At 46.0% G+C, this 25,000-nt stretch overlaps 1 protein-coding gene across 1 annotated transcript in view; it reads right to left on the bottom strand.

The window, feature by feature from the left end:
• The window catches only part of lama2 (laminin, alpha 2), a 150,437-nt gene that overhangs the window by 59,324 nt on the left and 66,113 nt on the right, over nt 1-25,000 (bottom strand). The window contains exons 16-23 of the mRNA XM_076271769.1: nt 23,632-23,745; nt 20,659-20,786; nt 18,311-18,397; nt 11,216-11,427; nt 7,780-7,886; nt 2,306-2,483; nt 1,675-1,811; nt 1,096-1,332 (exon numbers count right to left, since the gene is read on the bottom strand). Of these exons, the coding sequence (XP_076127884.1) occupies nt 1,096-1,332; nt 1,675-1,811; nt 2,306-2,483; nt 7,780-7,886; nt 11,216-11,427; nt 18,311-18,397; nt 20,659-20,786; nt 23,632-23,745 (1,200 nt within the window). The remainder of the gene's footprint in view (nt 1-1,095; nt 1,333-1,674; nt 1,812-2,305; nt 2,484-7,779; nt 7,887-11,215; nt 11,428-18,310; nt 18,398-20,658; nt 20,787-23,631; nt 23,746-25,000) is intronic.

The following is a 25,000-nucleotide window of genomic DNA, read 5'->3' as shown; positions in this document are numbered from 1 at the left end:
CACAGTGTGTGACTTCTCTGACAGATCGGATGTGTGGAATGACCGAGATTTCGGAGGACACCAAAGGACAAAAGAAACACGCTTGCCTTCCGGCAAGTTCCATCCCAATGCCCGCTGTTACACAAAAATGTTCAATATCTGACACAAACAGCCATATCTGACATAAAGCTGTGACAGTGAAGTATTTGGATGTCCTCTGATATCTTGTCATCTTGTATACTTTCATTAATTGTCAGCCTGTCACAGGATGGGCATTCTTGCTCAGTTGTTGAGTGAATTTCATAATTTCTGTGGCGTGAATATTCACGTCAGACATTGACAGCAAAATTTGTTTCAGCGTCCGTCGCCATGGTGATGCGAGACATCTCTCCATGTTTCTCACCATGCTGCTGGGCGGTGAGGATCTCTTTCATTTATCATCCCTCCCTCGTCACACTCCTCCTTTCTATCCCACCATCTCCCAACAGATACCATGCATTAGCACACCAGCACCTGGTTTTTTGGTGCCACACACACACACACACACACACACCCAACCACCCACTCACACACACACACCCATATGCACACGCACAGACACACACACACACCCATACGCACAGACACACACACGCACACCCTCCTTTCTCTTTGGCTCTCTCTTTCTCTCTCTTTCATACACACACATACACACACACACACACTCACACACACACCATGCATATTGCATACCTCTCCTGCTGAGCCTTAATGTTTCTCCACCGATCTCTCATGGCTCACTCTAGCGTGACATTTATGAGTAATTGCAATAAAAGCCCCAAAAATACAGTGCTGTCCATGCTCCAGTTCAGCTACATGTCAATTACCTGTCACCCTGGGCCAGTCCATTGGCATAGTCCTCCCATACGTATCGCCAGCCCCACTCCGCAGTAATAACCGCTCTTCAAATGTTCCGACATTATAAATGACAGATGTCATGCAGCCGGCACAATTGGAAATGAATGAATCTTTCCAGACTGCAGTCTCTGAAAGGTTTCCCCCAGCGGTGGCTTCTGGGTGATAATGATAGTGGGGCCTAAGAACGTGTGGGTGGACAAAGGGGGGGGTGGACGTTACCTTGCAGGAGCATTGTCCCGTGCGGTCAGCGCAGGCGCACGCGCCGTGCTCGGCGTCGCAGGTGTCGGCCGAGGAGCCGGCCGGGTCGCACTCGCAGGCGATGCATTGTGGGAAGTCGCGGTGACCCGGTTTGCACTCGTTGCACTTGATGCCGGTGAACTGGTCGCGGCACTGGCAGCAGCCCGTGTTGATGTTGCACTGCTGGCTCATGGAGCCTACCACATTGCACACGCACGCCTAGTGGTTTCACAGAACACACACGGGCACAGAGACACACACACACACACACACACACACACACACACACACACACACACACACACACAATTTAAACAGACACAGAGAGGTTTTTTTGAAGACAATTTTACATTTCATACTTCAATTCACATGAACTGATCAACATAATTTGTCTAAATATTATAAGCATTACATACTGTACTACGCACCAAAAAAATTAAAATGACTGAGGGACAAGAAATATTGCTATTGATATTGCTAGCAATAGAGCCCTATTGTGTACAGGCAGTGCCAAGCGATGGCACTGAGACGCATGTAACAGAGACAGGCCTCCCTCCATACCTTACAGCCGGTCTGGATGTCGTGACCCCAGTGGTTGGGGGCGCACTTGTCGCACCTCTCGCCCACGGTGTTGGGGGGGCAGATACACTGGCCCGTGTTGGCATCACAGTTATTTCCCACATGGGAACACTCGCATGCTGCAGGAGGGGGTGGGGTGGGGTCGGGGGTGGGGGGGAGGGTACACTTAGGTCACATGGAGCCCAGCTAACACTAAACAGATTTACACCATCACAGGGGTCTCTGCTGAACTCAAATGATACAGTGTAACTATAGGTTCGGCTCAAAGCAATTCATTTTTCATTTTGCACAATGTGGCAAAATAGCACTAGCTATGTGCAATGCTATACTAAACAATCCTGTAGCATGAATAGTTAGAAGTGTTTAAAGGAGCAAAGACATTGCTTTCACTGTGTTCGTGAGCTTACAGTGAGAGAAAACAATGACCACCTGTTGGCTATGTGAATGATATGTGGTGTGAGTGTGTGGTATGTGTGTGTGAGTTACTGTAAGATCATACAGTACATGCTGGTAAGTGAGCATGTGTGTGTGTGTGAGTTTGTGTTTGTGTTTGTGTGTGTGTGTGTGTGTGTGTGTGTGTGCGTGTGTGTGTGTGTGTGTAGAGTAGTCTCACGTGTGCAGCCGCCCTCCTGGAAGTTGAAGTGGCCTGGCTTGCAGCGGTCACACTTCTGGCCAGTCACGCCAGGCTGACAACGGCACTGACCGTTCTCGTCGCAGTCGAACGACTTGGAGCCGAAGGAGTTGCAGTGGCAAGGCACACAGCCACGGGCAGAGTCAGGATGGGTCTCCGGCTACACACACAGAAAGGAGGGATCAGGAGTAATGGACAAGGGTCACTGAGTTGCTCCAAACACTCATCAGAGTCCTGCTTGGAGCATTTCTGTTGGGCAACTTCTCCTTTTCTCAAACGTTCCAACTAATAACCTTGAAATCTTGAAAGTGATATATACTGTATACGATCCCTCTTGGGGATAGCATATTGTTCAAGAATTTGAAATAGCTGAAGTGCTTTAAGCTCCAGGGGTGGCTTTTCACTAAGTGTGACTTCTGAGTTAGCCAGATATTGCCAGATAAAGGTGCTGACTTGTGCTGTTGTGGAAAATGTGCTGTTTCAGGTTTCAGATAAGCCTAATCTCAATAATCCCTCTCAATGAAGCACCCCTCAAATGTAAGCTTTTTTTCATTCTACAGAGGATGCTTTACACTTACGCCTTAAGTGCACTAAAACTCTGCAGCACCATGTGAGAAATGCTCCCCTATGGGACTTAGCATGTAACAATCTCGACCATTCCTGTTGTGAAAAATCAGTTCCCTAACAGACATAAGCATCAAAGCAACGCTATGTATTATGATGACAAAGCACACAGCATCCAGGAGTTGTTTGACAAACCGAGAGGACGCAGCAGAGCAAGCTCACTCGGTCTTTGCTAATGAAGTTGCACACTTGTTAGCGTGTGCGCTAGTTTCCTTGATCAGCTGGTATGCGCGCCATCGATTAATCAGGCTAATTGCTCTCCAAAGAAAGGCATTACAGACAAACTGAGATGAGAGGTCAGCGCAGCAAGCGTGCAGATTAAACCGCACACACAAACACACACAAACACACATGCACAAACAAACAAACACACACACACACACACACACACACACACACACACACACACACACACACACACACACACAAACACACACAAACACACACGCACGCACGCACACACACACACACACACACACACACACACACACACACACACACACACACACACACAAACACACACAAACACACATGCACAAACAAACAAACACACACACACACGCACGCACGCACACACACACACACACACACACACACACACACACACACACACACACAAACACACACAAACACACATGCACAAACAAACAAACACACACACACACGCACGCACGCACACACACACACACACACACACACACACACACACACACACGCAGGCACACAAGCTCACAGCTCAAACAACCTCCTGCGTGACAAGACATTTATTCTAATAGCATCAAACCTCATGCACCAAAACAAAACTACAACTTTGCTTTGAAGCAAAATCATCTCCTCACAAGCTGTGTGATGTGGTGAATAACACCACAACCCATGTTTAGCTGTCAGTGCCAGGCAACCAGGCTCTGGAGAGGGAGCCAGCTCTATGTGGGCGCGATGACAGAGCTGACTGAGAATTACATGCAAGGCTTATTAGTTTCGGAACGGCTCCGGGGTGAAATAATAATAAAAGCATCGCTACAGGAATTAAAACACGAGTTTGAAATGTCAAGTCGTGTAGGCCTACTATGTGTGAATCCTTCGGTTACCAGGCACCAGCTGATCCATGCAAGCTTTGACTTGTTCACTTCTCCACAAATAGTCTAGGGGTCATTCCAGAATATGAGGACTTTTTCTGTCCCAGTCCTACGCATAACATTTCAAATACTGTAATCCTTTAGCAAAATAACGAAATATTCACACGCTGTACCTGTCTGTCTTTTTAAAATACATAACAGAAAAAATATAAAATGTAAGGACACTTTTTTTTATCTTTTCCTCCTGGCAGCATGAAAGCGATGGACCTCTTTAGTAGAAGAATAGAGACAACTAAAATGACAACTAAAAAATGGGCCAATCTGAACAAAGACAGCCTAACACAAACCATCCTTCTGATCACCGTTCCCTTCCACACATTACATTACCACTTTGAGTTGGAGAGTCAGATAGAAGTTGCTGATTTGGCACCAAATTCAATTAGCAAAGCGTGAGAAGAGAGACCTGCACATTGTGTTCTTGGATTTGGCTAATGCTTTTGGGTCAGTGCCGCATAGTCTGTTGTGGGAGGCCTTTGATTATTTCAGAATCCCAAGTAGCATTAAAAGCCTAGTAAAAGCATACTTTCTGGATATTCAATTATGTTTTACTACAGCTGATTACACCACAGGGTGGCAACAACTCGAGATAGGAATCATGGTGGGATGTACCATCTCCCCACTTGCTTTTACAATGGCAATGAAGGTCATCATTAGGGCCTCAAAATGGGTGAAGATGCACCCTTAAAATGGGGAGAAGTTGCAGGGAGGGCCACGCCTCCCCCCGATTAGAGCTTTCATGGACGACATGACAACCTTGACGTCAACCGTTCCATGCACCAACAGGTTGCTGGATAGTTAAATAGCAATCTGCAATGGGCCAGAATGAAGGTGAAGCCAAGTAAGTCTAGGAGTCTCTCAATTGTTAAAGGGAAGGTAATAGATAAGAAGTTTGCTATAAATAAAGAGGTGATTCCCACAGTTCTGGAAAAACCAGTGAAGAGTCTGGGAAGGTGGTATGATGCAAGCCTTAGTGATAAATCACAGGTTGAAGACTTGAGACAGGTCACTAGGCAAGGTATTGCAAAAATTGACAAGTCAGGGCTGCCAGGTAAGCTCAAGCTGTGGTGTTTGCAGTTTGGTTTATTGCCTCGGCCAATGTGGCCATTGACAGTTTATGAAGTTCCTCTGTCAAAGGTTGGAAAAAATGATCAACTCCTTTTTCAGAAAATGGCTCAGAGTCCCACGCTGCTTAAGCATTGTAGCCTTGTATGAGAAGGGCATTGTAGAGTTGCCAATATCTAGTCTGACAGAGGAATTTAAGTGTGCTAAGTCTAGATTGGAAATGACTCTTACTCAGTCCAAGGACCCAGTGGTGAGGAAAGTTGCACTCATAGTTAATGCAGGGAGGAAGTGGAACCCAGAACAGGCAGTTAAGCAAGCTCTATCAGCATTGAAGCATAGGGATATAATGGGCCATGTGCAGCACGGGCGGGGGGGTCTAGGGGTGGGCGTAAGTAAACCCTTGTGGAGTAAGGCTTCTGCAGGAGAAAAGAGGAAAATGGTAGTGGAGGAAATGCATAGACAGGAGGAGACTGTAAGATGTACTAAGGCAGTGTCGCAGGCAAAACAAGGGCAGTGGGTGAACTGGGAAGGGGTGGAAAAAAGACTGATTAAATGGAAAGATCTATGGGGCATGGAAGCTGGTAGGATCAGCCTAAGTATACGGTTGCAAATGGCCGTGCAAAATATCTTAGCGTGTGTTTTAACTGACCAAAGTTGCATATCTTCTATGTTAACATGAGAGAACAAGGTAGAATACTCCGCTCATCCATTCTATATCTTTAGGAATCACATCACGACCATGTCAGCATGGTTGTCAGGGTGCCTAATGATCTACTTCACCAATAGCATGTCAAAGAATAGAGAAGCAAAGGTGAATTCCTGATCTCCCTGAATCAATGAATCTTTCAAGATTATTTTACAATTGGCTTCAAAGAGAACGTGCGAGACAAGCATACTGCTAAGTTAAAAGACAGATCTTCTCAAACTGAGCAAAGTGTAACCAACACACGCAAAATAGCCACACACAAACATCCCTGTGCACTACCATTTGCACAATTCTGCGTAACTCAAACCATGCACTCTTCTTGTCCATGATAAAAGAAACAAAAGCACACCAAACCAAACAACAAAAGGGTCTGAGGCAGCATTAGATAAATCACACCGGGTTAATTTTCCACAGACAGACACAAAAACACCATGCATCAAAACTACAGTGTAGGTGGTGCTCCACACCACACCACACGCTCAAACCTCATAGTATCTGTCAACATCCATTAAACCAAACCAAGCCACACCAAACCACACCACGGCAAACGATCACGGCCCGTGCCGTTTGGCTTTACCGACGCGGGGCGGTACGCTCCTCTGGGGCAGCCTCCGCGGCGAGCGCTCGAGCCCCAGCGCTCCACCTGCTGGATGGGCACCTGCAGCACGGGCCGCTGCGTCTCCCTCCTCCTCTGCTCGGACGCACCGGCCGGCCGCACCACGTCGCAGTGGTGGCCCACGAAGCCCGGCCGGCAGATGCAGCGGCCCTCGGCGTCGCAACGCTGCGACATGGAGCCCCGCCGACTGCAAACGCACGCACGGCACTGACGCTGCTCCGCGTCCCACCAGTAGTTGGGCTTCACGCCAAACACACACACACACACACACACACACACACACACATGTCCGTCAGTCCATTTGTACAAATGTACAGACACACTTACACACAGTACACACTTGGACAAATGTACAGACACACTTACATACACACTTGCACAAACATACAGACACACTTAAATAGTCACTTGTACTTGGATATGTCCATACTTCTAATTTCACTTATACATACAGTACTGATCCACAAATATCTGTACAAACACAATACTGATTTTTTTCATTTAAATAAATAGGTGTACCTGGATACATACCTGTATGCATTTCCACTCATCCATATGGATACATAAATATACAATAATAATATATGATATGTAAGAAGACATTCTCTCATTTTTTCATCATTTTCTTGGTGGTAGAGTTTATGTGATGTGTATGTGTATCCCACTTCTGCATCCTACTTTGAGCTGTGTTATGATCTGTGCAATTAAACAAGCTTTAAGAGAGCAGATTATCGCAATCAGCTGTTCATGTGTTGTGGAGTGTGTGAATTTTAATGTGATGGTTGTTAATGTATTTAATCTAATGTGAAACTGTGCTTTATAGGGCCATAAAACATCAGACTAGCTCATGCAACGTTGTTTTTAGAAGACATTGCAATAACTGTGTGATTAAACTGCAGCCATATAACAATGCTGCCTTTTTATGCCACTGTGTCAACTGTGGTGATTGCAGCCACAATACTTGTTAGAGCCAAACTGCTACAACTGCTCATTCAATTTTCACTCAATTTTCCCTGCGTATTGTTGCTATTAGTACAACTACACACTAACATATCTTCATAAAATTGCTGGCACAATTACTTCAACATCTGCCATGTCTACTTGCTACTACTTGCTGCTGCTTCTATAAATACTATTACTACTGTAGGCTACTCCTAGCATAGTAGCTAGTACTACTAGTGCTAGTATACTAGCATTAGCACTAGTAGTATCATTAATGTGCTACCTTGGCTACTGCTACTGCAACATAACCAGTGTTGACCCCCCTCCCAGTGTGTACTAATGAGCTAATTCAATTAGAGGCTTGACTCACCATGCACTCATCACACTTCCGTCCCACCACATGCTGCTTGCACGGGCACTGGCCTGTCTCCTTATCACACACCTCCGACCGCGAGGCATTAGGGTGGCACTGACAAGCTGCCCGCGGGGAGGGACAGGGAAAGACAGATCAATTAGGAGAGAGGGGGGGGGGGGGGGGCAGGAGAAGAGCAGAGGATCAGAGGAAAGAGGCATAAAGACAGTGAAGAGAGGACGGAGAAGAAGAGACAAGACAGAGAGAGAGGGGGGGGGGGAGAAATTGGAGAAACAATGAGTTAAGTGAGTGGTGAATTAATAAAAAATTCATCAAAAAAAACATTCCTCACTCATAATTCAGCACCTCGCAGTCAATGTGGGACTGTTGCGTGCGTGCCAGGGAAAAATGACAAGCAAACAGCCTCGGCGGGCAGAGCTGAAACAACAGCTTGCCAACGACAACTTCCTGATGGCGTAGTCAAACACTTTGATTATTCCTTTTAAAGAAGCCAAGCGCAGCCCTGGCGAGAACACAGATGGTGACGGGCAGGGGTAGAGTTGGACGGAACGTTGGCTCTCGCTGCTTTAGCATTGTAAGCCCAGCTGTTGTTGGAGCCAATGCATTCTGCCCAATATGATACCCGCTCCCCTGATTCTGAAACCTGTTCTGAGCAACCAGATGAAATTTAGATGAAGTTAACCCAGACACAAAGGTTGTTCATTTTGCGTGACGACGATGACACTCAAGGCTCGGTGTTATGCATGAGGTCAGGTTATTAGAGAGTGCTGGAACTGCTTATTACATTTCCCCATTCTCCACAGAGGCCCTAAGTAACCTCTGCACATTTGCAACTCAGCCGCCCGCCCCCACACACACATCACCAGCAAAGCCCACTTCTACCCTTCTTTTTATGGAGGAGACATTTCCTTGCCGTGGCCAAATGTTGATTATTCCATCTCTCACTGATTGAGAGAGAGAGAGAGAGAGAGAGAAAGTGTGTGTGAGAGAGAGAAAGTGTGTGTGTGTGTGTGTGTGTGAGAGAGAGAGAGAGAGAGAGAGAGAGAGAGAGAGAGAGAGAGAAAGAGAGAGAGAGAGAGGAGAGAAAGCTAGCCCTCGAAGCGCAGCTTTTTAATCACGGCTGAGCACTCAATTAGACTGCTGCAGACGTGCGGACCCGCTCTCCGCTCTTTTCGCCTGACGCCGCTCTCGCCCCGTCGTTAGGAGGAGGAGGAGGAAGAGGAGGGCAGGGCACGGACACAAGAGAGTGGCCACGGTCAGCCAGGGGCCTATTTGGGATTGAGCCATTTAGCGGCCCATGGAAGAGAACTGATTGGATTGAGCCCCTTGTGACCCTGCCGGCAAAGCCACAGCGCAAGCTCCACAAAGCACATGGTAGTGTTTGGTCAGAACAGAATACAGAGTGTTTTATTATGGTTAGGGTCCATTTAAACCAATTGGGCACCGACGCAGCATTCTAACACTGCAGATGTTATTGAATGGACAAAACAGGTCGGTAATAATCTTTTGATGAACCAGAGGGATTGAAACGGCATGTGTTGTCTCTGCAAATAAAAAAGTAATATGTTCACAACAATGTAGTTGAATTCAAGGTTAGACACAAAGGATTAATAATAAAAAAAACATCTGTGTTAAAAGAGAAAACTCATTTAGGATCTAAAGTATAATTAACTTTTTCATACTTGTAATTATTCAAGTAAAAATAGCTACTTAAAAAAAAAAAAAATAGACAGCTAATGCATGCTAGCCAGAGTAAAATGTATTTATGATGATGTAAAGATCTGAGAAACTAAATTAACTATGGCTAAAAAGCTGATTAATTTAGCTGATTAAATTAGCTTAATATCCATCTTTAGGAAGAAGGCTTTTACTTTGACTTATTTTGTGTAGTGGGCACTTTCTTTAAAATGTCATCATACATGGAGGGGCTATATGGGATGGTAAAGAAAGCCTGGTACAACCTGTGTAACAACATGTACTATCAGGTACTATCATTGTACTTGCATTATGTATTTGTGGGTACCTACATATAGTTGTTACATTGTTATACTGAGTGCTTTTATAAAACTTTGCCAATTTGCCTAAATTTTCATCAGAGGCAAAGAGCTGACTTGAAATCTGCTGGATGGGGTAAATCTGGTCATGATAGATTTGATATACAAATCATTCTTAGCTCCAGTCAAGGCCTCATTGTCTTCAGTGTACATGTAACAGCTGTGCTGCTACAACCTTGTTACTCTTTGATACAGTGGAATAAACCTATTAAGTGTACCAGTTAATTACTTACATGTACATATGCCATGTATGTTGTGTCTTCGATGTCTTGGAACATGTACTGTGTGGTGTAACAGCAGACACGTTTCAACACATCAATTACAGGATGCATGACATCATTGACAGGATGTATATAATATGTACATGTAAGTACTTAACTGGTACACTTTATTTTAATGGGTTTATTCCACTGTATCAAAAGAGTAATAAATGTGTACCAACACAGTTGATACATGTACTACAGTATGTAGGGTAATGGCAGACATGTTCCAAGACACCAATGACACAACATACATGTAATATGTAATTGTAAGTACTTAACTGGTACACTTCATTTTAATGCGTTTATGCCACTGTATCAAAGAGCAATAAGTAGTGTGTACCAACACAGTTGATATATGTACTATGTAGTGAATTAGTAGACCTGTTCCAAGACATCGAAGACACAACATACATGTCATATGTACATGTAAGTAATGTAAGTAATCCGTTTCACTAATTCACAGATTGGGATAAATGCAGAGACCAAATTTCCCTCAAAAGAGTATATACTTATACTTATACAACATAACTTCAATGTTAACTTAAGTTAGGCTGAAAAAAAGATTACATTAACATAATAGGCTACTCACTCAGATTCTGTGGGCATTAAAGTATGTAAACCTTAATAATAGTGTACCCTGTTTGTCATAAATGTTTTATAACACCTTTGAGAATTCCCTTGTAGCTCACTGTTGAAGGGCGTGAGAAGCTGAGATTCCTTTAACCCCTGAAGACCTGCTGTGATTGACAGCTGCTCAGCTGGGGCGGGTTTAGGTTTAGAACAGAAGACGGTAAGAAGGTTAAAGCAGAGGTCTGCACACACCTACTGCAGTCTAATCTTATCACACACCCACACAACCACATCCATCTGCCTGTTACCGCCACCCAACACACACACACACACACACACACACACACACACACACACACACACACACACACACACACACACACACACACACACACACACACAGTAATAGTTGAATTCACAAAACTTTGGAAAACAAACAAACCATAAATTCTCACTTTCACACTTTCTTTCTTGCCCACCACGCACGCACACACACACACACGCACACACACACACACACACACACACACACAATCCCTCACTTACGCTGGCAGTTCTTAAGGTCGATGGCGTCTCCGTAGAATCCGTCGGCGCAGGTCTCGCAGGTCGCGCCCCCGTAGCCCTCCCGGCACCTCAGGCAGGCTCCGTTCACGGGGTCACAGCTGCGGGGCGCCAAGGGGTCCAGGTTCTCGTTACACTCGCATGGCCGGCACGACCCCCCCGGCACGCCGGGCTGCCCGAAGTAGCCGTTAGCACAGCTGAGGGCGGGAAGGAGACACATGACAGGGTTCGGGTGAGTCAAGGCCACTTGGTCTGATTACAGTCAAACTAAATGGACTGTATCAAGCTTACTGTATATTGTGTAGCTACTGTAGCTACCTACCACACACCATATACTGCATGTATATTTCATATATATTATATAATTTAAATCAGGGGTGTCCAACATAAGGCCCAGGGTACCAGGGGCCAGATCAGGCCCACCAGCCGGTTTCATACTGCCCTCCAGATGTTTAAGGTAGGAAAGGACAATGAGAAAAAAAAAGATATTCACATCCAGTTGTCTTCAACAATGTGTGATAAGCAATATCTCTATGATTTGATAAATGGATTAAACCTAGCACTACAAACCATCCTCAGGAAGGAAGAGGCCGAAGAACTCACATGGAAGTAGGGTATTTCAAGAGAGAAAGAGCAGTATATGACAGCAGTACATTATTTGTACTTGTTTGCTTATAAGTGAGTATATCATCAAACAACACCCATGCAGAAAAATGATAATGACCATGACATCATTCCAACAAATTTGGCCCACTACCTAATATGAGTTTGACACCCCTGATTCTGAAGTCTCTCAGAAATAATGTAGCAATGGTGCTGCAATATTAAAAAGATAATTTTCACAGCTGATTTTAAAATGGCTCCAAGTCACATCTAATACGCAAATAAAAAACAAATGTTTACAGAAAACAAAAAAATCCCATTTAGAACACTGATTACTGATTTATCCCTAACAAGAATGAAGCAAACTATGCTTATTGTATCATTTCACAGATTCCTTTGACATACAGTTAGTCATGTTGTAGGAATAGTCTATGCCAGTCCCATGCTTGTCCATTTAGATCATTGTATCACAGAAATATAAAAAGCATTGTAACTATGAACCAGATATGTATTACCAGGTGGTTAAACTGTTTACAGAGGGCTTTTAAATTGTGTGTAAACAACATATGGATAGCACTGAGTTTGTTTTCCTCTCTGACACACTGTCACAATGGCCCCCTACAGCAGCTCTGTGCCCTCTGACGACTAAAATGCAAACCAGCCATGTGCCAAGCCAATGTGTTTATACAACAGCACTGCCGCCAGGAAAACAATCCTTTGTTTTGTACATGAATACTGCCTTTACACATTTTAAAGTACAGGGACAGAATGGGCAATGAGAGAGAGAGAGAGAGAGAGAGAGAGAGGGAGACAAAGAGAACAAGAGAGAGAGAGGGATAGGAGGAAAACAATCCCTTGTTTTATACACAAATACTGCCTTTACACATTTTAAAGTACAGGGATAGAATGGGCAATGAGAGAGAGAGAGAGAGAGAAGGAGAGGGAAAGAGAGAGGGAGAGGAGGGAACAGAGACAGACACTACAGTTTCAGTATCAACTCTTATCAAAACAAAGAGAACCAATCTGGAAGCAAGACTAAGCATATGAAGACACACAGACGATATCTCTCGTTTCTCTCTCTCTCTGTCTATCCCTCTCTCCCTCTCTCCCTCGCTCGCTCCGCTCCTCCCCTCCCTGTGTGCTCCTAACTCCCAAACTCTTATCTCCACTGTCCTGCTCCACGGCAATATATCTCCCCCGAAACGAAACGTGTTCGCCGGCTGATAAAGATATACATTTCCATCGACTTACGCGTTTGTAAAAAACGGCTCCTAGCAGCCTTATCTCCCTCTCGTCCCCTCTCTATCTGCATGATGGTGAAATGGGGGGTGGGTGGTGTGGTTTGGGGGGGGGGAGGTAATCATTCCACATCATGCCGAGCAGATTCCCCCGGTTGCTGGTGACTTTATTAATTGGATGGGTTATTGCTTCTGACTGTCGAAGGCAATGCAGGGAGAGTCGGCGGCGTGGAACAGCATTCGAGGACGTGCCTGTAATTTTCGTTTTCATTTGTGTGTGTGTGTGTGTGTGTGGTTGGGGGTGGGGGTGCTTGGTGAGTGCAAGGCGCAGATAATGCAGATATCATGGACCAAACACAAGTCACTCCTAAATAGGATGTCAGTGTCCCTTAGTATCCCGCAGGGTAGCGGAATGGACGACTACAAAAAAAGGATAGAAGAAAAGAAAAAAAAAACGAGACTGATTGTGCATGGGGGCCTCGGCAGGGGGGGACGGGTTGCGGGCCACCTCCGGAGGGAAATACCCAGAATGCTTTCCGCCGCTGGCAGGCTTCAGTCGTCCTCATCTGCGTCTCTCAGAGATAACGATTCTGGATACCTGCCGCCACCGCACTCTTAATCTTCCTGCAGGAGGGACGCAGTGAGCAGAAGCAGACCTATCAAGGGAGTACGATTTGGTGAGGTGGGTACAAAGACCAGAGAATGCACCGCCGAGGCAAAACAGGATGGTGGTTTGAGCTTGACCTGACACAGAGAGCGTACACAAGAAACTGACAGCTATGTGACTTGAAAGGCCATATGCTGTCGAGAAACACAACACTTTTGCCTGAGCTGCACCAACCCAACCAGTCAACTCGCCTCGTGAGAACTTCAAAGTATTCAACGATCACATTCCAAAAAAAATCCTTCATCAGTTGCTCTGAAAATACTTTCAGCTATTTTCAGTAGAGGCTACCTTTAAGATATAATGTAACGAACCAGCGTTGAAAACTTAGGCGACTGTGAGCTGCAGACATCAGTGTGTCATCCACATACAACTGGCCTGTTCCCATCCGAGAACCTCACCAAAATATGTTTATAATGTTTTCTAAACCTGTATGCACTACTGCACTCCACACACAGACACACACACAGACACACAGACAGCTGCTCACCACACCCAGTACCTCTTCCTAAGCAGACAGCCCCTGAGCCCCTGGCCTGCTCCACTTCCTCAAATGGAGTCTGAGGAGGACGACTATTCTTGCCGCTGGTGCCGTCAGCCTGCCCGCCTGCGCTGGTATTTATGCCCTCATTAACTCACTCGGGCTTCTCTTCCGTTCCCAGACGTGGGGCGGCACGGCCTGGGGCGAGAAAGGGAGAAAGGTCTCCAGTAAACACTGATGGCCGGGGCCAGGTGGTCAGTCCAGCCCCCCGGAGACTATAAATACCCGCCGGCGTCGTCAAGCACATTCTCCGTCCTTCCTTTCCAGCGTTAAAACAGGAAACGTTCAAGAGCCGCCTTGGCCCAGGCCTGTCGGAGGGCCCAACGCCAGCATATGAGCATGTGTTGACGGGTGACTGGCGGCCAAGCAAAACATGGGCTCGCTCTATCCAATAGCCCTGCGCTGACAGCTGATCCAGCTATCGGAGAGCAGTGGACGGTTGTTTTTTTTCCACTCCTTCCATTTTCAGTGAAGACTGCTATGTCAAGTGTGCTCTCTTCAAAATGATTAGATAGATAAATAAATAGGCAAAATGAAGGCAAACAACCCCTTTTTGACAGAGGTCTCGATGTTATTCAACGGTGAACACATTTTGCAGAGGTCAATGTCTTCACTCCTCCGTCGGTCGATAGCCCAGGTTGTCACGCTCACGACTCCTCTCCGACTCCCACACACAGCAACCTGTGATACCGCAATGAAGTGTAGCGTGGGAGGATCCTCTCTCTACCTGTTTTCGGCTTGTTTTTCCACAGAACGGTGGGGTATGAAGCTACTGCGGAGACTGCTTTTGTAACGCCATATGCCCCAACAGATTTGGGAACAGCATTCTGGTGTTTTGCAAGATGATTATTCATCTGGTGGTGGGCAAGAGAGATTTCGAGATCTCAGAGGCACTACAATTTGCACTGTTCCCAAGTTATATTTCTAAAACTTGTTCCAATCACTGCCTTTGGTCCATACAGTATATTCAACAATAAAAACACCCTCCTCATATATTGATGTATTGTACTTGAGTGTCGACATTTACAAAGTGAGCTAGCATAAAACATGTCCTTAAAGAATATGACAATGAGAAACACTACATTAAAGTAAACTATATGTGTGACAGTGATCAGTTGGGTTTCTATTTTTGCAGTTCCCCCTTTTGTACGCTGACCTGCTAAGGGCCTGTGCACTGGGCGACTGCCAGGCTTGAGCTGGCCCTCTGCCAGCCCGTTGTGGGTTTATTACTGATCAGCAAGCCGAGGCAGTGCCAGACCACCCCACCTCCAACCCCCCACGCCGACACAACTCTAGGGTCTGTGTGTGTGTGTCTGTGTGTCTGTATGAGTGAGTGCAATATGTGAGTGTGAGTGCAATGTTAAAGTTTGTATCTCCGCATGTGTGTGTGCGATGTGTGTTGTGTGTGTTTGTGTGTTTGTGTGTGCGTGTGTGTATCACTGACGTCCTTAACAGTCTCTTTCACGGGGGTCTCTGGAGAGGTAGTGATGGATGGGTCCCATTTTGTCCCCAAAATGGGCTGCCATCCTGGTCTCATCCGTAGAGCCTTGCACTCGTTCTCTCTCTGTCTCTGTCTGCTTCTCTCTTTCTTTCCCTCCTTTACTCTCTCCTTCTCATCTCTTCTTCCGTGACTCTCTCTCTCTCTTCCCCTCCTCCTCTTCTTTCTGTCTCTCTTCCGTCTTTCTCCTCATTCTAGTCTTCCCTCTCTCGCTCTGTCTTTCTCTCTCTCCACTAACTTCTTTTTTTTTCTCTCTCTTCTCCTCCCTCACTCCATCTTCCTCTATGTCTCCCTTCCCCTCCCCTCCTCTCTTTCTCCCTCCCTCCCTCTCCCCCTCTGTAGTGTCTGTAGACCCAATATAGGAGGTGTGTGCGTGTGTGTGTGTGTGTGTGTGTGTGCGTGCGTGAATGCGTTCGTTCGTGTGTGTGTGTGTGTGTGTGTGTGTGTGAGTGTGTGAGTGTGTGTGTGTGTGTGTGTGTGTGTGTGTGTGTGTGTGTGTGTGCGTGAATGCGTTAGTTCGTGTGTGTGTGTGTGTGTGTGTGTGTGTGTGTGCGTGCCTGTGTGCTCAACCCCCATGTCACCGCGGGGAGAGCACCAATGCCCGCAGCAGCCCATCTCCATCTGTCTGCGGGGGCGAGGGTCACAGCCGGGGGTCTGCGTGCCCCCCCAGTGGCTCCTTTTCATTTTGGTGGCCAGCTCCAGCCTCAGCTCTGCCAGCTTAAACAGAGGACTGGCATTGATGTCTCTCCCTTCTCTCTCTCTCTTTCTCTGACTCACTCTCCATTCATTCTTTCTCTTTTCATTCTCTCTCTCACTCTCTCTCTCTCTGTCCCCCACCTACCACTCTGCCCTATCTTGCCTACCATATTAATTAAAGCTCGCTCCTCATTTTGAAGCAGTACAGTGGACAACAAATAGAAAAGAACACAAAGAAACTAATTTGTCTATGGGACTAATGAAGTTCAGGGAACCTTCATGACAAAAACTGCAGCACAACTGCGAGGCGAGGTGATCAATCTGTTTGGGTAACATCCTCTGAGACAGACTTTTGTTTTTCTTTGCTTACAAATTGGAGAGGCGCGGAATGAGAATGTCTCTTGTGTGTGTATATGTGTGTGTGTGTGTGTGTGTGTGTGTGGGGGGGGGGGGGCGGGGGGATAGTGCTGCACACAGGCTGTACCCTCAGTTAAAAGTTCAGAGTCTTTCATCATCAGACTACTTCAGATGCGAGTCCCTGCCATATGGCTACAGAGCCGGATCCAATTCTGCGGTGGCCCTGCAGTGGTGAACCGCAGCGCCTCTTGCCGGGCCCGCCCGTGACACGCATGAAGAGCGCCCAGTCACAAGGCCACTGCCGGTCTCTTATCGGAGACGCTGTGGTCACCGCTTGAGAGTTTCCGCCGATCAATGATGCACTGCCAATAATGCCACACACCACTCGATGCGAGAGATATCCGCTTATAATTACATTCAATTAAACCTAATTTGGGGTTAATCTTTGGGGAATCGACCGGCGGCCTCCCTCTTAATCTCCACCGATCCGTTCCATTTATCTCTCTAAAGAGCACGCGAGGAAGACAAGACGCAGCATGGCGGATTGGGGTTTACAGTCAGGCGCAATGCAGACCACCCATCTCACACACACACGACAACACAGCCTGGAAGTGTGGCCATAGCATACAAACACACACGCACGGACGCACACACACACACACACACAAAACACCCACACACACACGAACAGCACTGGAGCGAACACGGGAGAGAAACAGCAAAGTCTACACAGAGAATCAGAGGTCAGCCTGAGTGACTCATCACCCCCAATCATCAGTACAACACCTCCTCTGACAAGTCTTTGTGTTCCAACAAAGCTTTCGCAAAGTGCTGTCCAAGGAAGAGCCGCTTTGCACAAACTTCGCTTCGATAACGCTTCGCGTGTCTCTTGTTCTTGCTTCTAAAAGCGGTACCTATTCTCTGTGCACTTTCAAATGTACAGAACAACATTTCAAGGAGGTCGGACCATTCACAGAATGAATAAGTTACAGTAAATCAATGAAAAGAGTCTGCATCGGCCTCTGAAACATTAGCAAGCAAACAATGTTTCAGACAGACAGAGGTACTGCGAAGTGGAAGGGGCCAAGTGAGAAGAGTGCACTAGGATATCTCCCCTTTATACACCACATTTCATTGAAATTAGTCTAGGCAGACAGACAAACAGACAGACACAGACAGATAGATAGATAGATAGATAGATAGATAGATATACTGTAGTTAGACATATAGATAGATAGATAGATAGATAGATAGACAGATAGATATAGATAGATAGATAGATAGATAGATATACTGTTAGATAGATAGATAGATAGATATACTGTAGTTAGATAGATAGATAGACAGATAGATAGATAGATAGATAGATAGATAGATAGATAGATAGATATACTGTATGGGTGCAGACACACACATTTACATACACACTAATTCTTTGGCAAAAGCAACCGCAGAGGCCTCACTGACACTCTGGTCAACTCACCTGTCGCATCGAGGTCCAGCGAATCCTGGTGGGCACTGGTCACACACCAACTCCCCGTCGCGGCCCAGCTGGCACGTTGGGCTGAAGCTGCGGTGTTTTTGGGCGACGGCGGCGGGCGAGAGACAAAGAAAAGAAAAATAAACAAATAGAATAGCAGAAACGGGCGAGAAACGCATAAGTCCCGTCATTCTCGCGTCCCTCGCACTCTTACTGCGTCATCTCTGAACTGACAGACTAGGTGTCGGCAGGGCCAGGGGGAAGAGGGAGAGAGAGAGAGAAAGAGAGAGAGAGAGAGAGAGAGGGGGCAGAAGGAGAAGGCCAATGGCGGCTCCTCACTGGTCCCAAAGATAGAGCACCTCGGCTGGGAGGGAAAGGGGAGACTGGGGGCTGGTGGGTGGGGGCAGGGGGGTAAAGGGTGAGGGTGAATGAGGGGGTGGGATTGGGGTGAGAGTGGGGGTGGGGATGGGGTTGTTCGTGCTCCTGACCACACTGCAATGGAATTACTGGCAGTGGCTATTTACGCCGACACTGGATCCACCATGGGGCGGGCAGGGTGACGCTCACGGCCTTTGAGAGAGAGAGAGAGAGAGAGAGAGAGAGAGTTTGTGTGTGTGTGTGTCTGTGTTGGTGTGTGTGTGTCTGCTGGGGTAGTGGGTGAGTGTATATGTGTCAACCTGTGAATGTATGCAGACATATATGTGTGTTTATGTGAGACTGTAACAGAGAGGGAGAGTGTGTGTGTGTTTTCGTCCATCTTTCTTAAGATAACTATTTTGTGGTGGAATGCCCAGCTGCTCAAAACTGAAACTATGCACCCCCCACTCCCCCCCCTCACACACACACACCACACACACACACACACACACACACACAGACACACACACACACACACACACACACACACACACACAGAGACACACACACACACACACACACTCCTGTCCCCGAACACTGGCCTCGCCTGTCTGGCGCAGGATTACGCCCCATTATCAGTGCTCCAGCGGAGCGATTGTTACGCCCCGACTGTGAAGTCACCCACTGAACTAGCAAACGCCCCAGAAAAGATGACAGAGTGGGCTTCAGATGAGCAATTCATGACACCCTTCTGTAAGGGTTCAGAGGCTCAACATACCCTACTAAATGGGTCTGGGTTTTAGCTCAGTGAGGCAACCCTTTGCCAATGTCACAGGTGAAACATGTTTTCAACAAAGTTTTTACAGCTGTAACATAATACCTACAACAGTTTTCAATGGAATAATTCACGTTGTTATCTCTGGCTGAGAGGGACTGGATGACACTTCACTTGGATAGTCCGCTCTCACAGAGACTTAACAGATCATCTGCTAATAAGATTCAAGCCCAGTATGTCAAATAGCTCTTGAACTGTTGAACTATTAAACATCACCGAATTCCAAACCCTAACTTTAACCTTGACTGTTTGAGCTGGCATTGAGCTGGAGTCACTCACAACAACTGCAGGGAAACGGATCATGAGTAGGAAGCTGGCGATCATGGACAATGACCACCACCCACTACACAGCACGTTCAATGAACAGAGAAGCATGTTCAGTGGCAGACTTTTGTCACTGTCATGCTCAGCAGACAGGTTGAGGATGTCCTTTGTCCCCAGGGCCATCCAACTTTTCAATACCACACAAAACGGGAGGGGAGAAATGGGCTTTTCAGCATGAGCATGTCTCTCTCAGTCCCTAACATTATCACTTTGTCTGCTGTACACCTGACTGTCTTATATTAGCCCTCCTACACAATCTAGACTGTGGTCATAACATGTACAACGTATTCCCTGTTATACTATATATATATATTGTTCTTAAAGTATATTATTTTTTCTTTGTTTGTCAAACAATTGTATTATGTTTAATTTCTTGTCTTTTCATAGTCATAGTTAATATTTAATAATAAGCAAAGCTGTTGCACTGTTCAATCCCTGCACTGTTCCCTTTTGCTCTACCACCATTGCACACACTCTACCATAACACCTTATCATGGTCAATGCATCACAAGGTCACCTTTGTAATCACTTCACTTTTTTTTTACCAGTGATTTTTATGTATGTGAGATATATGTGTGTATGTGTGTTTGTTGTGCTATGGTTGTATAAGCTACTGGATGCCTAAAATTTCCTTCGGGATGAATAAAGTATCTATCTATCTATCTATCTATCTATCTATAAAATGTAGCTAACAGAGTGTCAACAGATAGTTTGTTGATAATCTCAGCATCTGTAGATAGTCTGTGGGGGTACTATCCAAGTAAAGTGTTTTTACAAATTGTTTATAAATGACATCCATTTTTAAGGGGTGGCGCAATGGAAAGGTGGAACGTACTTGTTGGAGGGAATCAACAGTGGACACGCGCATGGTTGGCAATCATTGGGCGTTCCCTTGGTAGCGTCTCCGTAGTAACCGGGGGCACACGTGTCACAATGAGGCCCTGTCGTGTGGTCACGGCAACCCTGCGAAAACAAAACCACAATACCTTCCCCTCAAAGAGTGTGTGCGCACGTGAAGCATGAGCGTCAGGACAAATGGAATGTGTGCTGACACAAGCGCAGCCAAAGAGCCCCGCGCCGTTTCAATGAAACATTATCGGCAAACATTTACTAGCGGCGGATATTGCCCTGGCAAATAATTACCTCCTACTGTACTGCTGATTCTTTCACGAGATCATAAACATCCATGCATCCGCCCAGCGTCAGAAAAGGCTGCATCGCGCTCAGCGTTCAATTAAAATGATTTGATAAAACCCGAGCATGCTGCCTTCGCCTTGGCTCCCAAAAAGTCTGACAAAGATGATTCATCAGGTAATTGGGAGAGACTTTGCGCGGACGGCATTGCCAAATTAAACGTAATGCATTCCCACCCCCACCAAACACTCCCCACTCCAACCACCTCCACTCTCACCCCCAACCCCTCTCCCTCTCCCCGCTGGCGTTGGCCCAGGAGGCGGTGGATGGAAGGCTAATGAAATGAAGCTGGCTGGGTGTGGGAGGGAGTGGTGGTGGTGGTGGTGGTGATGGTGGGGTTGTGTTTTTAAGGCTGCATGCCTCGTCAGGCCCAATAAAGCCTAAACGCTCTTGAGTCAATTACAGATGTCCACTCAGCATAATCAGCAGCACACACAAGATTTCTTGATTATGGAGTGAAAGGGAAGTGCATGTAAGTGTGTGTGTGTGTGTGCGTATCTGTGTTTGTGAGTGCATGGGGGGGGGGGGGTATTTAAAGCAATGAGGGAATTACTGGTGGATGTAATTAAAAGGTAGTTGTGGGGGGGGGGGCACCTGTGCATGTGCGTTTCTGCATCAGAGTGTGCATATCTATGTGTGTGTGTGTGTGTGTGTGTGTGTGTGTGTATGTATGTGTCTGTATGTGTGTGTGTGTGTGTGTGTGTGTGACTATACATCTGTGAGTGTGTGTATGTGTATGCGTGCGTGCTTGCGTGCATGTGTATGTGTGTGTGTGTGTGTGTGTGTGTGTATGTGTATGTGTGCGTGCGTGTGTGTGTGTGTGTGTGTGTGCATGTGCGTGAATGCATGTTCGTGTGTACATTCATTACAGGCTGGTGGTCAGTGACGCCATCCCCAATCTATAACCTCCCCCCCCCCAATCAATTCCTCTGGATCTCTCCTAATCTACCGCTAAATGCCCCTGAACCAATCTATGGGCAGACCATCAATTCCACACGGTCAACGTGCACACACACACACACAGACACAGACACACATGGCTGATGCTGACGGCTCCTCGGTTGAATTTGAGGGCAGCGCTGACTCGTGCTGTCAGTGACCTGTGAGAAAGGTCATCCCCATGGTCAAACACAGGGACAGAGAGAGAGAGAGAGTAAGCGAGAGAGAGAGAGAGAGAGAGAGAAAGGAAAAGGGGGTGGGGGGGGTGGGAAAGGGAGACAGAGAGAGAGAGGGAAAGGGAGGGAGAGAGTGGGCAGCTGGGGCCGTGTGCTGGCGAGAGCCGACATGTCTGACCTCAGGCTAAGCCTGACAGGCGGGAACGAGACAATGAGAGTGAAAGAGAGAGAGAGAGAGAGAGAGAGAGAGAGAGAGAGAGAGAGTGTGTGTGTGAGAGACAGAGAGAGGAGACATGGAGTGTCAGAAGATTCGGACAGACAGTGAGGCAGGGAGGCCCCAAGGGGACGTTACTGCCCATCACACCCTCAGAGTGATCCCAGCGCAGGCCAGAGGTGTCTAATGTGTTACTAAAACAGACATGTTGCCCGAGAGAGAGACGCCTGCTATAGGTTATTACTTTAACATGTAAACAAGCTCGGGGAATACTGTACTGTACATACTGTACAGTAAATAAATATATAAACTTCATTCCTTTCATTTATTATCTATATATCTATCTATCTAATATTTATTTTGTTTACATGTATGGTGTCATACAGGATAACAAGCCCTGAAAGTAGGATCTAGGATCTAAAAAATATATACATTATTTCAAAATACTAAAGAGTTTGGTTGCTTAGGACACTGTCATATCTTCATTTTTAATACTCATTTGGCTTTACCACCAAAATATGCAAGAGAAAGTGAATGATAATGAAAGAGAGAGAGAGTGAAAGAGAGAGGGAGAAAGAGAGATAGAGAGACAGAGAGAGAGAGAGAGAGAGAGAGAGAGAGAGAGAGAGAGAGAGAGAGAGAGAGAGAGAGAGAGAGAGAGAGGCTCAGCTGTGACCCCTGTAAGGTGAAACCAGACAGCAGGTGAGGTGTGGACAGGGCTAGGGAGCTGGACACTCAGTGAGAATGACAGATAAAGCCTCACCATTAACACAACGCTTCCCCTCAGTCCAAAAGCCGCTGCCCACCCATGGCACCGCTACTCCGTCTCACCCCGACTCTCTGACCCTCACATCACAACCCAGACAGCGCATACTCATACTCTTCCTTATATCACAACCCAGAGAGCGCATACTCATACTCTTCCTCACATCATAACCCAGAGAGCGCATACTCATACTCTTCCTCTCATCACAACCCAAAGAGCGCATACTTAAATTTTCACCCCTCTGACCAATGGGGCCTCACAGTTTCCTCCCCTTTTGGACATCGCTTTTTAAAATGTGGGCCGCGAATAACGATTATTTTCATAGTCGATTAATCTGTTGATTAATCAATAAGCTATAGTCAGAGAATTTTGAGGCATTTTCCTCTGAGAATTGATCAAAGCAATTAGCCATTTATGAAAATAGTTGGCAATGAATGTAAAAATTGACAACTTAATAGATTGATTTTTGCAACCCCTATGTAAACAGTCATGATAAGTCGTTCATGCACTCCCACTTACCAGACACACTCCGCTGAGGACATCACATTCAGACGCATGGCCAGAGCAGAGACATGGTTCACAGCTGCCTTTAAAAATAGTGCCATTAACTCTTCGGTACCCAGACAAACACCCCTGTACACAAAAAAATAAAACATAACAAATGATTTCCGAACACGTCAAACAAAACAAACTGATGTGTCTTGACAGGTTAATGGCTCAAATTAGTTGATTAGTGAGAGAAAACATTAGAACATTTCACTGCGGTCGCTTGAGTCTTTGTGATTAGTGATTAAATCAAATAATAATGAGACTATTTTTACTTTCGGGACGTTTGGCAATCAGTAATTAATCTGTCAGCTATCTAATTGATGCATCCTGGCGGAGGCACAAAGCTCTTTGCTTTAAGCCATAAATTCGGATTCTGATTGTGCACACTCTGCATGAGGAGGCTTTATACAGAGATGTCTGGTAAGAGGATTAAAGGCACACTATGCAGGTTTTTTAGCTTAAAGGTAAACTATGCAGTATTGGCAATTTCCTTACTGTTTTCTCGGTTTTTGCTTCTTTTTCGCTGACTCTGTCATGACGAATGTCTGAGAAGCTCCATCGCTACCTTTTTCTAGCCGGTGCCTGGCGTGTATGTGTATTTAAATGCAGTAAAGCAATTCGTTACACTCGTTATACTTCCTGACACTGAGGCCGTCGGCCCGCCGGCCCACAGTTGCAAGGGTGGTTTTTCCGCTCACAGGCGCTAGGGGGAAGCGAGACGGCCACCATTCAACCCGAAAAAAGTCATATAACCATTCCAATGACTCTGAAGCTGTTAAATGAAGGTAAATTAAGCTAAAAAAATTGCATATTAAGCTAAAAAACCTGCATAGTGTGCCTTTAATATGCAAGTTTTTGAGCGAAAAAACCACCCTTGCAACTGTGGGCTGGCGGGCCGACGGCCTCAGTGTCACGAAGTATAACGAGTGTAACGAATTGCTTTACTGCATTCAAATACACATACACACCAGGCACTGGCTAGAAAAAGGTAGCGATGGAGTTTCTCAGACATTCGTCATGATAGAGCAAGCGAAAAATAAGCAAAAAACGAAGAAAAAAAAACAGTAAGGAAATTGCCAATACTGCATAGTTTACCTTTAAGGAGGAAAATCCTAATGTCTTGTTATGATCTTTGACCCTGCTTTACTCCACTTAAACTCAAACACAAGACCCATTTTTATTTTAGTCATTTTAACCTAGACTTTGCATCTTTGTTATCAATGTTATGATCTTTGCATCTTTGCTCCATGAGGTCCACGTAGAATAAATAAATACTTTCTTTATATCACCTAATCAAGGATTCTGTTAGGGCTGTAAGGACACATTACAAGGACTCTTG

This window comes from Alosa pseudoharengus, unplaced genomic scaffold (genome assembly GCF_046254945.1).
Source record: "Alosa pseudoharengus isolate Yale_2024_CS ecotype anadromous, Long Island Sound unplaced genomic scaffold, YU_APseudo_1.1 YU_APseudo_1.1_scf_7, whole genome shotgun sequence".
Taxonomy (NCBI): Eukaryota; Metazoa; Chordata; class Actinopteri; order Clupeiformes; family Clupeidae; genus Alosa; species Alosa pseudoharengus.
This window is presented reverse-complemented; position numbering and strand designations above follow the sequence as displayed.